General features: G+C 47.8%; 1 protein-coding gene across 1 annotated transcript in view; it reads right to left on the reverse strand.

The window, feature by feature from the left end:
* The window catches only part of uba7 (ubiquitin-like modifier activating enzyme 7), a gene marked incomplete at both ends in the record, with an annotated part of 60,670 nt that overhangs the window by 31,265 nt on the left and 12,055 nt on the right, over positions 1-17,350 (reverse strand). The window contains 5 exons of the mRNA XM_080548155.1: positions 1,218-1,409; positions 1,966-2,058; positions 3,712-3,794; positions 3,920-4,121; positions 5,335-5,409. Of these exons, the coding sequence (XP_080404281.1) occupies positions 1,218-1,409; positions 1,966-2,058; positions 3,712-3,794; positions 3,920-4,121; positions 5,335-5,409 (645 nt within the window). The remainder of the gene's footprint in view (positions 1-1,217; positions 1,410-1,965; positions 2,059-3,711; positions 3,795-3,919; positions 4,122-5,334; positions 5,410-17,350) is intronic.

Consider the following 17,350-nt stretch of genomic DNA (forward strand, 5'->3'; position numbering starts at 1 on the left):
CATCTTGCAGTTTGAAAGAAGTCTTAGCGCCTCCAGAACGAGAGAGTTAGTCACTGAGTCTGTCCGAGTGAGGACAGTGGACAGCACCATACTGTTCTGTTCTACCCTGGTGAGCCAGAGAGCCTGCAGTCTGCAGCCTCAGCGCTGAGCAGGGAGGCACAGCTGCCCCTGTCATCACGGTGCCCCACCCATCATGCAGCTGCAGCATGTCTGCTTGTAACCATAGCTGTAACCAGACCTGCACTGTTTCACAGCACGACCCCCCCCCCCACACACACACACACACCCTCCTCCCCCTTACCTCGCCGCTTCCTCAGGTCCCATGGGGCAGAGTTACCCCACTCTCTGACCCCTTACGACCCTGATCTGTTGGCGGGTTCTTGGGCCCCACTGGGAGGGCAAGACCAGTCCATGGGTCAGACCCCCTTTAGAGGTGAGCTAGAGGGCCAGGCGGGCATGTTGGGGGGGCGGTCGCATTACCTCACCAGGCACGCTCCCAAACTCATTATTATCATCACCCATAGCTAGAGTCTAACTCTTTACCCATAGCTAGAGTCTAACTCATTACCCAGCTGGAGTCTAACTCATCACCCATAGCTAGAGTCCAGCCATAGCTAGATCTGTTTAGCTTTGTTAATTGGCTGGCGCCCATGTTTCCTCCAGGTTTTCAAGTGTGGCTAATGCTTCATATAGTTCAATAAGTCTGGTGTTACCTCCAACACTACTGTAGATGGGATGCTGAAGGGGTCTCTCTCTTTAGAGGACAAGGTCTTTTTCTCCTTCTTGCTGTTTCATGTGGGTGCCATTGTGCATTGAGGTCTATCGGAGTGTTCAAACACAGCTGCAGGCTTGGGTCTGTGTGGGTGTGGGGTGTATAGTTACCTACTGCCTTACCTGGACACTTAAACCCCTGGGCTTTTAGTCTGAGCTGACTTAAGATCTTGGTTATGTGCCATGTATTCTCGGTTTAGCTGTTGGTCTTTTTACACTCACTCTCCTCAGAGAGGGAGGATGTGACGAACGCCCCATACTGAGCCGTGCTTCAAAAAAAGCGGTAGCGAATACACAGAGTGTCTTTGGCGTTATACAAAGTTCCCTTTTATGTGCTGATTAGCATGTTTATAATAATAACATATGCAATTCAGGGGTTTTATCTGCCTATGGCTCTGGTTCACAGTACCTCTACTGTACGGTGGAGTTGAGCCCCTTTCGCTCACCGTGAAGCTCTGGGGCGCGCAGGGCTGAGACAGGACCAAGAGCTGGACGGCCAGGTTGATGAAGGCCGAGCGGTAGGCGGTGACCTTCTCACGGCCCTGCACCAGCTTGTACAGCTCCAAACACATCAGCCCCGCCACCACTGCCGTGGTGGTGGCTATGGCCGGGATGATCCGCCCAGCGATGAGCTTACTCTGGGAACGAGAGAGAGAGAGAGAGAGGGGTTTTGAGAGTGTGTTTTGAAGTGTCTGTTTACTAGTATATGTTCATGTGTGCTACCAAAAAGCTGTATGTGTCTGCAAAAGAAGCTATGGAAGAACGAAAGAGAGGGAGAGAGAGAGAGAGAGACGTGGGGGGTAAAGGTGATGTAATCTAGAAACAAGATCAAACATGTATTACGGTGATTAAGGCCCCCGAAGCGTCCCTCCTGCCTTAAGCCCCCCCCCCCCACCTGTCTGCACGACTGTGTGCGGGGCCGTGGCCTGCTCAGGTGACACTTCCCGGGGGACAGGCAGGTAAAGTGCTGTGATTAGTTCTGCCTTAGGAACAAAGGTGAGTGGGGCTGTCTCTGCCCTCTTTTCTCTTTTTTAACGCTCAGCGGCTTTAGGGCAGGTGAATACAGCCATAGAAAACACAGCCCCAGGGGAGAGGGGGAGTGTGTGTGTGTGTGTGAGAGAGAGACAGAGAGAGAGAGAGTACTGTTAGTGTAAGCAGTGTTAGTTTTGATTAGGACATAATATGGATTCATACCTTGTGTCGATCAGCAGCAGGAATGTCATAGTTCTGTGCTCTCAGGTTAGAGGCGGCGACGATGTAGTCCATGTGGAAATTACTGTCATCATCCTGGAAAGATCATTTAAAAATCGGTAATGTATATCACATGTATTCATAGCACAAACACACCATTCATATCCATGAAGTGATGGATAAGATCAGAAGAAAAAAATCACTCTAATGACAGGCCACTTTGCACATCTCTGTCTGCAGCCATATTTAAGCCAAAGTCTGTCAATGACGTGATGCCCTGGTTCGTTTCCTTTGAGCTGTGTGGCCATTGTTGCTGTGTCACTTTAATCACACTAATACATGACTTATTCACCCCTTCTCCAGGGTAGTGAAAATCAGATTTCGGCTGTGAGCGACAGAGCCTATGAGGTCATGCCTCTGCTTACAGCGGCTCTACAAAGGCTGATGAGGCGACAGTCACTCAGGGGCAGCTGGAGGGGCTGTGAGGTAGTCCACGCTGGCAACCCGACGCCTGTGGAATTCACCCACACACATTCCATGCCTCCATCATACAGCATCACCTGGGCAATGTGAGGAGGAGGAGGATGATGATGATGATGATGAAGGGGAACATGGCACTTTCAAGGGTCTCACACCGATCCAAGGTGCGATCTGATACATCTTTGACTCACCTCATCAACACCTTCTCCCCTCACTCGCCTAGACAAACTCAAGTCTAGTCGCCTACATGCATCTAAACCTGCTTTAATGTCCAGAGAGGCGAAGAGAGACGCTTAAAGGTGCAATATGGAACATTCACACTTTTCCAAAAGCTTTCTTGAAATGACTATGTCGAATCGGTAGCGATCACGGAATGAGTCCCTGAAAGGAATATTTAATTTACGAAAAGCTGTTTTGGTCCCAAAAACTGCTTTCTAAAATGGAGTGTCTTGGGACAACTCTCGGGTTGCATATAAACACGGCCAGGGGTGTTAAAGGGGAGTGAACTAACCGATGTTCACCTTTTTGTCTCTGGTGGCTGCCACTTCCAATCGATTGATGCATGGATGCAGAAACACAACAACTAATGTCTGACACGGCAAGTCCATTTCAGGGATTATATTATCCTAAGGGAGGGTGTTGTTGTAGGGAACTTCAGATAGAGTTTTGCCAGAGGCGGCAGACTTCCAACAGACTGATGCCCAGGCTCCTTGAAGCTTCTCTGCATAACAGTGACTGGACGAGACAATGAGAGTGTTATTGAAGAAACGGCTGCCCCTCAGGGCTTCGTGACTGTGCCACTTCAAAGAGCTGGGTGACATGGCGGTAGACCATGTATGGGGGGGGGGGGGGGGGGGAGCGGGGGAGACTGCAAACAGAGATCCTCAGTGACCACATACCCCCAAAGGACAAACAAAGAGAAACAGTGGTCCTCAGGCCCAAGTCACACTGTTCACACTATTCACCACTGTTCTCAACTCGGGTTTTTTTTAACAGGATGTGTGCTCTTCAAAATCCTCCCCATGTGGAATTGCAGCAGAGAGGCCACAAAACACAGGATAGCCCTGTCTCATCAGCCCTATTGGGGCCAGTACAGACATGGGTCACTAAGGACCCAAAGATGAAACAGCCATGTTGTTGCCCCCCCCCCCCCCCCATAGAGTTTAGGCATTGCCCCCTCCAAGGCCCGGTCGCCAGTCAGTCTGTGCTCCACAAAACAGTATGCAGCGTGAAGCCTTGGAGGTATTCAGAATAGTGCACTCTTATTACCTTCTCAAAGTCAACGGGGTACATCTGTAGGGCCGGGCTGTTCCGAGGGACAGAGGCCTTTAACTCCTCGAGCCGGGTTTTGACTGGTGCCAAACAACAGAGACACATTGAGTTCCATTTAGACTAGATACAGCAGACAGATAGGCATGCAGAATGGCAGAGGGGAATTGGCGGACAGATGATGGTTTTGATATTTGAATTGACTCACCTACGTCCCCACTATCCCTCTCGTGCTCTTCCTCCATCTCCTTGTCAGTGGTGTGGATCTTGACAGAAGACTTGGGGAAGAAAGGTGGTATGTTGACCTTCTCTAGAGCTCTCCTGATGGCAGAGCAGTCTCTGGTTCCTGTAATCCCATAGGTCTGCCCATAGAGGGTAGCTGCTGCCACCACGTAGTCCATATGGGTGGTCTCCACATGATGACATGATAACAAAAACTGTTAATGACCCTTCACCTCCAGGTCTTAACAGTCAAAACCAGATCTGAGGTAAAATAAATAATTACACAGCCCACAAACGTACTGTCATATCAGGCGTGTGTGTGTTAAGTGGTCATTTCCTGCCGGGTACACCCCAGGGAGAAACAGGCTGTGGAAAACACTAACATCAGACAAGACGTTGTACGTGGAATGTCAACCACATGACCAAGCTGTTTGAGATACGGTCTGAACTCTCTCACCAGGTGAGCAATCGACTGACTAATGGATAAAACATGTGACTTAACCCCTATGATTCTTTCTGTGTTCATTCAAATGTGTCTCTCATTGTATGTAGCACAGGGCCAAGACCCAAGTTGATTTACAGCTGTTATCAAATGGCAGTTAAAAGACCATAAATAGGTTATTTGAGGTTATTTGCTCTAGAAGCAGTGTGCTTATTGAGTTAGTAGGATCTAGGCTACTATCCCTAAAAGCCTTTGTTCATCTTCTATTGTCTGTGAGCTGCAGGCTCAGACATGGGGAAAGGGTCATAACTCTTCATACCAGGAGAGATGAGGGGAAAGGAGAGAGGAGAAGAGGAATGGAGAGAGAAGAAGCAGAAGAAATGAGGGGAAAGACGGCAGGAGTAGATCAGATGAAAGGATATCAGTAGAGAACAGAATGGTTGACTCTGGGAAAGGTGAGTAGACAGGAGTGAGAGGAGAGGACAGAAGTCAAGGAAAGATAAGAGGAAATGATAAGAGGGCAGTGTCAGGTTGGGGTGTGGGGTGGGGTGGGCAGTGGTGGTGTGGAGAGGCCATACTCTTTCACACTCAAAGGACCGTTCTAACCCCTCTGGCACACCTTTTTTCATCTCAATGGCTCCATTGTGTGGCTGTGCATGTGAGTGAGTGAGTGAGTGGATGTGAGTGGATGGGTATGGGCTTGTGAGTGCACGTGTAAGTGAAGGTAGTGATGGGGTAGATGTTATCCCCATTGCTTTGTCTCAAGCAGCAGATAGACAGTTCTCACAGTGTAGATAAGAATCCGATATATGACCAGATAGTGAGCAGTTATCAGCCGAGACAATGACATTTCAACCATTCCTGTTGACCATACAAGGGGCGAACAGGGATAACAGTTATATATGACAGAGACCGAGTCTTTGAGGAATGATTTGTTTAAAAATGAGTGTAAAACTTACATTGTTGGGGTCAAAAGTGAGCGGATGAGGACACCTCTTAGCTCCAGACCAGAATGGAAGGCCAGAGCTCGTCAACTAGAGAGAGACAGAGAAAGAAATCATCCTTAAAGGGCCAACGAAACAACAACAAACCAGTCACCCCATGAGGGATGGGGCTGGAGAAATGTACACAGTCCCTGAGAGAGACACAATGCTTAATGACATTAAACACACAATATACACCTCTATACTGCAGAGATTATGCTTGAATACTCTCCACACTTTACACATTCATAAATACTGTACAATGAAGGTATTCAAAGCAAGGAGAAGCTTACATGTGACTGTCCACCCCAATTCAACACAGATCAAACACATTACCATAGGTGTATTAGACAGCTATGGGCTGAGGTTCCTCACAACAAGATGATAATCATCATATCATCAATAGCCAAAGAGAATGGAGCAAGCACACTACCCTACCCACTTACATGGGATGACTGGTAGATGCATGGGGATCAGATGTCATGAATGTCTAGTCAAACACTTTCCCTGGGTTGTCCTCTGACATACCAGTGCCACATTCCCACGGAGCCGCCAAACTAATGTTGTTATCAGGTGTGTGTGTGTGTGTGTGTCTGTTGACCTCACAATTTGTTGCCCTGATAAAAGAACAGTGGAGTCCCATGGCTTTGACATGCAACACAGCCCACCCCCCACCCCCACACCCCCCACCTTTTACAGTCTGCCCAACAGGGAGCCGCAGCTCAGTAGCAGCTCAGGGCTATTATACACTACCCTACATAAAGAGGATTCTATTATACAGTACCCTACATAAAGAGGGTTCTGTTAGTTTTGGGATTTCTTAATACCATTCCATCTGCAGAGGGGCAGTTTCTGTTGGTTTAAAAGTGCAAACTTTAATTCACACCGGAAAGGCTCTGTGCCGGTTCCGGTTCATGTTCTGGAGTCTCAGAACCTTGGTGCTTTCTGGCGAACCGGCCTGCGTTCATACCAGTTTAAGAAACTGTCAACGTCATCAACGGAGGGTGATGAAGGGGTGAGATAAACAACATATTTCACAACAAGATGGTGACGACTTCACTGGAATTGAGGATATCTTCCACTACAGCATCTAAAATAAACACTATTTTGAATGAAAAAAACTAAAGACACTTTCTTAACACGTTCACTTACTAGCCAGCTACTCTGTTACTAGAATAGAAATGGCCACGAAGTTCGCGTTCACGTGTGTGTGTGTGTTTACTGAGCATGTGAGGAAGATAGAGAGAATGATGAAACCTTACTAATCACTAATGATTAGATTTAGATTAGATTACATTTTGTCTCCTTCCTTCTTACTCTCTTGCTCGTCATCACAGTCTAGAATATGACACACCCACTGACGATGTCACTGTTCACAAGGAAAACACTTTTCAGGTTCTGAACCAATTAATTTTTTAGTCTGAACGCGCCGGCTAGTTCAAAATGACGTTTGGAAACCGGAACAGGTTGAGAGATGGGGCTGGGGAAATGTAACCACTCAAATTCATAGATAGAGCTCTGGAATATTATTTGAATTATTATTAAACCTTTATTTAGACTGGGTGTCCCACTGAGACCAAGGTCTCTTTTCAGCGGAGCCCTGCTTACAAACATGGAACAATCAAAAGTAGATTCAAAATTACAAACAATTAGAATGACAATTTACAGAATATAATTAATTACAGTAAAACATGTACATTCCTTTGTTAAGGCCTAAAATGCACCCATTGACACAAGAGAATCTAATTTGAGTACCTTTTAAACATCATTCCCAGTAATCGAGGCACAGAAACTAAAGGCCAATTTATGTGGTTGAGACAAAATGTGTGGAACTTTGAGGTACTTAAATAACAGCTTTAGATACAAATACAAATCATTGATAAGCCATATCAAAGGTGAAGCAGGACTTATTTTTGTCAAATAACTCTCAAACTCTTGATAAGAATGTGTTTAAAAATACAGTTTATCATCTATCCAAATGCCCAGGAACTTACAATGTGGGACTTCAATTCAATTTGGGATCCTTTGAGGGCACACATATGCAGATCATTGTCATCAATATTACGGTATTTAAGCACTAACAGTACATTATATTGATATTAATGTTTTTGCTATTCATTGTTTGTTTACAAATACATTGTTTACAAACAATTAAATAAAACAACCTTATGATGTATTTTGAGAAGGTGCGGTAGGAATCAACTACAGTATATGATTATTTGTGACTTCTCATACAAGGCGCTTTACAACGGCCTCTCATTCACCCATTCACACACCCATTCACACACCCATTCACACACCAATGGCGGCAAGCTACCATGCAAGGCACCGGCCCGCACACTGGGGTTCAGTGTCTTGCCCAAGGACACTTCGACATGTGGCCAGCCAGGGCTCGAACCGCCGATCTGCCAACCTTGCGATCATTAGACGGCAGCTCTACCTCCTGCGCCACAGCCGCCCCGTCTTACCCTCTGTGCTCCCTGACCCACAACCCGACATACAGGAAGCCTACAGCCAGACAGCCTGTTGCTTCACAGTAGACAACGTAACCACATATTAATCAGCTGTGTGGTGTTTCAACACAAAGTCTATCTCTCAGGATTACTGTCTGCTTGCTCAATATCACTGTCTGACTCAATAACAATGATACTCTTAACTCTTAGTATCACATGTGTAGAAATAGTGTACGACAGGGGAGGCTGGTCGAGGTAGAAATCGGAGGACCGGCTCATGTCTTGGAAGACAACTATACATTGAGAGGACAACTATTGGGGGGATTTTGAGTAAGTGCCCAGATGAAATGCATACATCCATCTCAAAATCAATCAAACCAAAAACTAGATTTTATCTTCTACCCTAGCACTTCTGGTGTCTACTAGTAAGACTAATAATGAGTAATAAGCTCACTCATAGGCAGTTTGTGAGCGTTAAACCTCAGCAGGCTTATCATACCTCCCCAGAGCACTTTGGTTCGGAGTTGACGGGAGGATACCGAAACCTCAGCCAACCTGACCTTTCCCAGAGAGAGAGAGAGAGAGGAAAGGGGAAGCAAAATGCAGGGTAGGAACCAAAACTAGAATAATAATGACCAAAACAACCAACATGTCAGATCCTTTTCAAAACATCTAATATCTAAAGCTCTTGCTCTCAAAACAAACGTTTTTTTTTTTCATGTAATAAGTCATTTTCTTCTGAGTGGGGCAGTCCCATTCATATTTTTTAATTTTATTGGACATATAGTGAAGACAGACAAGAAAGTAAGGAGAAGAAGGTAGAGAGGGCATGTAAGCAGGGCATGGGCTGGATTTGAACCCAAGCTGACATGGGCATGTGTGCACAATAGACCGTGGTGCTAGACCACTGGACCACCCCAGGCCACCAAACCTAATCTAACAAATCTAATATCTAAACCGCTTGCTTCCAAGCAACCTTCAGCTTGCTATAATGCAAAATAAAGTACAAAGCATAGTACATGTTTCAAAATATAAACATATAAATTTTTATTTTATCAGTGGTTTAATATTACAACACTATTACAAGTCGATGTACTGTATCCAATCGGTTCAACAGAACTTTAACTCATAAATGTGAGTATTTTAGCACGTGAGCATGTGCCCATTGTTTCAGCATGACTCATTTTCCTACAAAGTGAGTATAATACCAAAAGGCTTCTCCCAGGGGACTTAGAGCAAAAATGCTATGCATTTCTCCCAGAGACCCACCCTCCCTTCACTAAGACTTTAACAGGATATGAGTGGAATGAAATCAGTCTCAGCCAGGGGTATTTTTATTGACCCATATCTTGGAGGAGAGATATGTGAGCAGGCCAGGCCAGGCCAGTTGCCAGACCAGGGTCACAGTGGGTATGTTTGGGTTTGATACTGATCCTTTTGTGGTCCCCCTGGTGTGACAGCAGCATGTGTCACTCTCTCTGCATGTCACACCAGAGTATAGATCTCGACAGACACTGGGAAAGTCAATCTACAACTATCTAAGGTATTTTCATAGTGATCACTGTGGACACCCAGTTCACTATCCAGCAATACTGTGTTGCAGGACTGAAGCATTGTAGCGGTAAACTAAATAGGCATGGATGCAGTTATCGAAGAAGCATATTTAATCATTGGATATTTGTAAATATACATGAAAACTCTAACGAAACAAACATTAAGTTGTTGCAAACAATAGCCCCACAATTCAAATTGCTCCGACTGAGTCTCAAACTTGCAACCCCTGGCTTGCCAACACACATGATCGTCTCCTCAAATATGTATAATGTATAAATATGTCTAAATATGTATAATGTAAACCAGCTATGCCATCAAAGAGCTAGCAATTCGACAGCGCGGGTGGGGGGTTTTGAACATGAGGAGTTTCTTTTACCATCTCAAATCAGTTACAACACTGCATATCTGATCACATGGTAATGTGAATACTCTATATCTCACATACAAGAAATCACAAGTCTGATTTCTCGTTGAGAGGAGTGGTTTCAGGTGTGCAGCTGTCCGGCTGTTCTTCATTATCTCATCGTTAGCCCTGCATAAAGACCTGTTGTTACTAGTAACCATCAGTACATGTGGTGGTTTCCAGCGGCAAGCTACCGTCCTTTCCGCAGCTGTGAGACCGGTTAAAAGGAGCCGTCTGTCACTAGTAGACAACTTCATAGTGGAGGTCTCTTTCAGTAATAGCAAGCGTTGTGTACAAGGGATGGATCTCTCCAGAATGTTGGACATAGTGCTTTCTTCCACTTCCCACAGGAATCACTAATTAACCACTCGTGTCATCTCCGTTCAACCAGGCCGACGGCACGTCCAGACCAGGCTAGTGGAGCCCAGAGCCTCCTCCCTGAACAGCGGGGATTGCTTTCTGCTCATCACACCCCACCACTGTTTCGTCTGGACCGGGGAGTTTGCCAACGTCATCGAGAAGGCCAAAGTGAGTCTGCTTTTTTAATCCACGTTCAGACGTACTGCATCACTGATTCAACACAGAATCCCACACTGTCATAGAGCAAGTGGTAGCTGCTTTGAAAATACTATCGAAAGTAGCACTTTCTGTATGATGTGTAACTGTGTTCGGCTCAACACATCTAACACAACTGCTGGTCCAGCCTTCACTACTCTGCCAGATCGTAGCTTCAGCTAACCCGTAAAGATACGCTTCTAGCTCCCCTACCTGTTTACTGCCCCGCCTGTACCTGCCTCCTACTTACCCTTGTTTGCCTTTACCCCCAGAACCCATGCCTGCCCTCCCCATGTGATTGCAATTTGTTCCTGTTCGCGGATGACTCGGCTCTGCTGGTCTCAGGGACATATTGCAGGTGGAAAAAGCGGTAAGCACTGAACTGAGTAGAATCTGCATCTGGCTAGCTGACAATAAACTATCAATACACCTAGGTAAAACTGAAACCATCCTATACGGATCCCCATCTAAACTCAGAAAGGCTGTACATTTCAAAATAAAAGTGGGTAACATTAATATCACAAGAAAAGAGGATATTACATACCTGGGCTCCATCTTAGAGGCAAATCTTTCCGGAGATAAAATGGCAGCAAAAGTAATCAAAAAAGTGAACCATAGAACTAGATTCTTGTACAGGATATCCTCACTTGTCAGTAAAAACACACTGAGGACCCTATCAGGAGCTCTCATTCAATGTCACTTCGACTATGCCGTAACATCATGGTACTATAGAACCACAAAGGCCCATAAAACAAGACTCCAGACAGCCCAAAATAAACTGGTTAGGCTTCTGCTAGGCCTCAACCCTAGGACACATCTAACCGCTGCTCATTTTGAGCCTTGATTGGCTACGAGTAGTTGACAGGAGTGCAGCAGCTTGCACTGGGCCTGGTCTTCAAGATACGCTACACCCAAGTACCTGTCAACATACTTCCAAAAAGTGAACAACGTCCACACATACAATACCAGAGGAAGCTCCACGAACCACGTTCAACCGCGTTGCACCACAAACAAGGGCAGGGTTCGACAGTGCGACTGTTTTGGTCGCATTTGCGAGTGAATATATTTCTGTGCGACTTGGAAATACATTCAATCGCACCAGTGCGACAAAAAAAAGTTTTTTTATTTTTTATTTTTATTTTTTTAAAAGCTGAACTACTGTCATGCGCAGTCAATCTTATGTTCGTTAATAAGATCACAGCGCATCTAAACCAATGCAATCCTTTGAAAACAGAAGAAGAAGAAAAAAAACAGACACGTGACCCGCAAGCACAACAAGCGCGCATTTACATTTGAAAATCCTGTCAGAAAAAGACCGCTGTTAAAATGAATCCGATTACGGCATACTTTAGCAAGGCTAATGTTAGCACCGTTCCAGACAGAGAGGAGGTAGAGGGGGGTAGTGGAGTCAACATTACAGCTGGAGACGAGAGTGACGAAGAAAACAGAGACGGGGAAAGCGAGGAGGAGAGCGCCCGGTCAGAAAGTGTGTCAGGGGAGGGGGAAGGTCATTATCCACGCGGTGATAATGGCGGTGCCACTGCCAACGCGAAGTCTGGTCTGACAAAAGTGACAAAGGTCTACAGGTACAGTGCCGAGTGGCAAACATCTTTCCCGTGGCTGTTGCTGAAGGAAGGGAAGATGTATTGCAAGTGGTGTGTCGCCCACATGAAGTTAGCTGGAAAGACCGCGTTTGTGTCAGGAGACGCACAGCTGAAACGCGACACAGTGAAAAAACATGGTCTGTCTCGCAAACATGTGAAATGCAGGGAAGCTTTCATGTCAGCTCAGAACAAGCCCCTTGAGAAAGCTGTTGGACGCCAGAAGGCTAGCTCCAGTGAGGAAATTAAAAGACAGCTCAAGTTAAAGTTTAACATCGCTTACTACGTGGCAAAAGAAGAGATCCCATTTATTAAATTCCACAAATTATTCGCCCTTCACAAGAAAAATGGCGTTGAATTAAATCCAACCTATAGTAATGACAAACGATGCGCTGACATGATCGGGCAGATAGCGGATGCCATGAGAGAAGACCTTGCTGTGAAGATCAATTCCGCACACTATCTCGCCTGGGCTTAATTATTTATTTATTCATGAATCATTTATTAATAAATGAATATTCTTACTTCCCCTTTACATTGTGTGAGTCTCCATTTTTATTACGGCCAAGAGCCGGTTATGATAATTCTGATATGTTATGATTATGATAATTTGTTGTCGTCATACGAAAATTGCGCAATTTTCATTGTGCTACTGAAATTGTTGGTGTGCTACTAAATTTTTTGACATGGTAGCACAGTGCTACCTGGGGAAAAGGTAAGCGTCAAACCCTGAAGGGGTTAAACTCGTTTGCAAACTATGCAGTAAAAATGTGGAACGCCCTTCCTATAATCTTAAAGGAGTGCAAAACACTGCCCACCTTCAAAACCACTCTCAAAAAACATTTACAGGAGGCTGCAATCCGTAACTGGACCCTCTAAATCAAAAATCAGATTAAAAGACCCGAACTACCCACTGTACATACTTTGTGTTTTGTCCCCCGCCCCCACCTGTGGTGTATGTCCCCACCTGTCCTACCCGCTGTACATACCTTATGTTTTGTTGTATTGTTCTTCCCATGATGGATGTATGTTTATCTTGTAGATAGTACTAGTTATTTGTCTGTATTATCTTGTAGATAGTACTAGTTTTTTTGTCTGTCTTGCATGTAACGATGAATTGAGAATCAAGGACCCCAATTGAAATAAGCCAATGGCTTTCTTGGGTTTTTATCCTGTTAGTTGACCTTGTATGTAATATGTACTTTCATGTACCTACTTCTGCAAATCTTCTAATAAAGTTTTCAATCAATCAAAACTCCTGCCTGCCTGCCCTACAGGCCTGACCCTTGCCTGCCTGCAGACTACTCCTCCTGCCTGCAGACTACTCCTCCTGCCTGCAGACTACTCCTCCTGCCTGCCGACTACTCCTCCTGCCTGCCGACTACTCCTCCTGCCTGCAGACTACTCCTCCTGCCTGCAGACTACTCCTCCTGCCTGCCGACTACTCCTCCTGCCTGCCGACTACTCCTCCTGCCTGCAGACTACTCCTCCTGCCTGCAGACTACTCCTCCTGCCTGCAGACTACTCCTCCTGCCTGCAGACTACTCCTCCTGCCTGCAGACTACTCCTCCTGCCTGCAGACTACTCCTCCTGCCTGCCGACTACTCCTCCTGCCTGCCGACTACTCCTCCTGCCTGGAGACTACTCCTCCTGCCTGCAGACTACTCCTCCTGCCTGCAGACTACTCCTCCCGCCTGCAGACTACTCCTCCTGCCTGCAGACTACTCCTCCTGCCTGCAGACTACTCCTCCTGCCTGCAGACTACTCCTCCTGCCTGCCGACTACTCCTCCCGCCTGCCGACTACTCCTCCTGCCTGCCGACTACTCCATGGGCATATGTGTGCACTGTAGACCTACTATTGTCTCTAAATCAGAATTCATAAATATAGAATTCTATATTTCTATATTTATATACAGTAGAGTACATCCTGTTATAATGTTCCCCCCCCCCCCATACAGTAGAGTACATCCTCTATTCTGAATTTTATATATTTATGAATTCTAAATATAGAATTCATATAGAATTATAGTGGAATTCACCCGCCTGCAGACTACTCCTCCCGCCTGCCGACTACTCCTCCTGCCTGCAGACTACTCCTCCTGCCTGCAGACTACTCCTCCTGCCTGCAGACTACTCCTCCTGCCTGCCGACTACTCCTCCTGCCTGCAGACTACTCCTCCTGCCTGCAGACTACTCCTCCTGCCTGCAGACTACTCCTCCTGCCTGCAGACTACTCCTCCTGCCTGCAGACTACTCCTCCTGCCTGCAGACGACTCCTCCTGCCTGCAGACTACTCCTCCTGCCTGCAGACTACTCCTCCTGCCTGCAGACTACTCCTCCTGCCTGCCGACTACTCCTCCTGCCTGCCGACTACTCCTCCTGCCTGCAGACTACTCCTCCTGCCTGCAGACTACTCCTCCTGCCTGCAGACTACTCCTCCTGCCTGCCGACTACTCCTCCCGCCTGCAGACTACTCCTCCTGCCTGCAGACTACTCCTCCTGCCTGCAGACTACTCCTCCTGCCTGGAGACTACTCCTCCTGCCTGGAGACTACTCCTCCTGCCTGCAGACTACTCCTCCTGCCTGCAGACTACTCCTCCTGCCTGCAGACTACTCCTCCTGCCTGCAGACTACTCCTCCTGCCTGCCGACTACTCCTCCCGCCTGCAGACTACTCCTCCTGCCTGCAGACTACTCCTCCTGCCTGCAGACTACTCCTCCTGCCTGCCGACTACTCCTCCCGCCTGCAGACTACTCCTCCTGCCTGCAGACGACTCCTCCTGCCTGCAGACTACTCCTCCCGCCTGCAGACTACTCCTCCCGCCTGCAGACCACTCCTCCTGCCTGCAGACTACTCCTCCTGCCTGCCGACTACTCCTCCTGCCTGCCGACTACTCCTCCTGCCTGCCGACTACTCCTCCTGCCTGCAGACTACTCCTCCTGCCTGCAGACTACTCCTCCTGCCTGCAGACTACTCCTCCTGCCTGCCGACTACTCCTCCTGCCTGCCGACTACTCCTCCCGCCTGCAGACTACTCCTCCTGCCTGCCGACTACTCCTCCTGCCTGCAGACTACTCCTCCTGCCTGCAGACTTCTTACTTAAGACCAGTTATCTATGTTTATGTCTACTTAAGACCAGTTATCTATAGGGATGTCCCGATCCCATTTTTTCACTACCGATACCTGGGCTTCAGGTATCTGCGATACCGATATCAATCCGATATTTGTATTTATTGTTTTACTCCTGAATAATAACAAATACTTCCCCAGTATATAGTCCACAACAACAGTTGGCTATTAAAGACTGCCAGCCTTTATTCAAGCAACAAAAACAGTACTCTGCAGTACTCAGTGACCAACTGGTTTAAAGTTAAAACAATTTAAACAGCAGCATTCAAATTAATTAAGGACAGTAAGGGAGGAGAGTAGGAGAGGACAGTAAGGGAGGAGAGTAGGAGAGGACAGTAGGAGAGGACAGTAAGGGAGGAGAGTAGGAGAGGAGAGTAGGAGAGGACAGTAGGAGAGGACAGTAAGGGAGGAGAGTAGGAGAGGACAGTAGGAGAGGACAGTAGGAGAGGACAGTAGGAGAGGACAGTAAGGAAGGAGAGTAGGAGAGGAGAGTAGGAGAGGACAGTAGGAGAGGACAGTAGGAGAGGTAGTAGTAATACTCCTCCTGCCTAAGCCCCTGCCTGCCTGCAGACTACTCCTCCCGCCTGCAGACTACTCCTCCCGCCTGCAGACTACTCCTCCCGCCTGCCGACTACTCCTCCCGCCTGCAGACTACTCCTCCTGCCTGCAGACTACTCCTCCTGCCTGCAGACTACTCCTCCTGCCTGCAGACTACTCCTCCTGCCTGCAGACTACTCCTCCTGCCTAAACCCCTGCCTGCCGACTACTCCTCCTGCCTGCCGACTACTCCTCCTGCCTGCCGACTACTCCTCCTGCCTGCAGACTACTCCTCCTGCCTGCAGACTACTCCTCCCGCCTGCCGACTACTCCTCCTGCCTAAGCCCCTGCCCGCCTGCCGACTACTCCTCCCGCCTGCCGACTACTCCTCCTGCCTGCAGACTACTCCTCCTGCCTGCAGACTACTCCTCCTGCCTGCAGACTACTCCTCCTGCCTGCAGACTACTCCTCCTGCCTGCAGACTACGCCTCCTGCCTGCAGACTACTCCTCCTGCCTGCAGACTACTCCTCCTGCCTGCAGACTACTCCTCCCGCCTGCCGACTACTCCTCCCGCCTGCAGACTACTCCTCCCGCCTGCAGACTACTCCTCCCGCCTGCAGACTACTCCTCCTGCCTGCAGACTACTGCTCCCGCCTGCAGACTACTCCTCCTGCCTGCCGACTACTCCTCCTGCCTGCAGACTACTCCTCCCGCCTGCCGACTACTCCTCCGCCTGCAGACTACTCCTCCTGCCTGCCGACTACTCCTCCCGCCTGCCGACTACTCCTCCCGCCTGCAGACTACTCCTCCCGCCTGCAGACTACTCCTCCCGCCTGCAGACTACTCCTCCTGCCTGCAGACTACTCCTCCCGCCTGCCGACTACTCCTCCCGCCTGCAGACTACTCCTCCCGCCTGCAGACTACTCCTCCTGCCTGCAGACTACTCCTCCTGCCTGCAGACTACTCCTCCTGCCTGCAGACTACTCCTCCTGCCTGCAGACTACTCCTCCTGCCTGCCGACTACTCCTCCCGCCTGCCGACTACTCCTCCCGCCTGCAGACTACTCCTCCTGCCTGCAGACTACTCCTCCTGCCTGCAGACTACTCCTCCTGCCTGCAGACTACTCCTCCTGCCTGCAGACTACTCCTCCCGCCTGCCGACTACTCCTCCTGCCTAAGCCCCTGCCTGCCTGCAGACTACTCCTCCTGCCTAAACCCCTGCCTACCTGCAGACTACTCCTCCTGCCTAACCCCTGCCTGCCGACTACTTCTCCTGCCTGACCCCCCGCTTGCCTTACGACCATCCTATCTGCCTACTCCCTTAAATAAATATACATTCTTCTCTGGTCTGTGTCTGTGCTTGGGTTCCCTATCTGACCATAACACCAACAGTGCCACCATATGTTCATAAACCACACCACAACATTACTGAGAGAAAAGTCCATTACCCACGATCTGGATTCAGGATCTGGGTCAGGCAGGGCTCTTAAGCAGGGTATATACAGGAATCTTGAGGTTCATTTCAATACCTTTCTAAGACTTTTTAAAGACCTTGTCAACATTTTTCCAGACCTCACCGCCACTTCGAGCTGTAATTGTTTACATCAGTGACACCTTTAACTTAACAGTTTTAGTTTGCAATAGACTAGACCACTATCATACAACAGACTTTCCGGTTCATCTTTGTTTTATAATAAAACTAATGAATTCACAAACTTTTACTAAACGTTTTTAGGACTCAAACTCTTTGGACAGAGTCT

Source organism: Nansenia antarctica, assembly GCF_963989245.1.
Source record: "Nansenia antarctica genome assembly, chromosome: 18".
Taxonomy (NCBI): Eukaryota; Metazoa; Chordata; class Actinopteri; order Argentiniformes; family Microstomatidae; genus Nansenia; species Nansenia antarctica.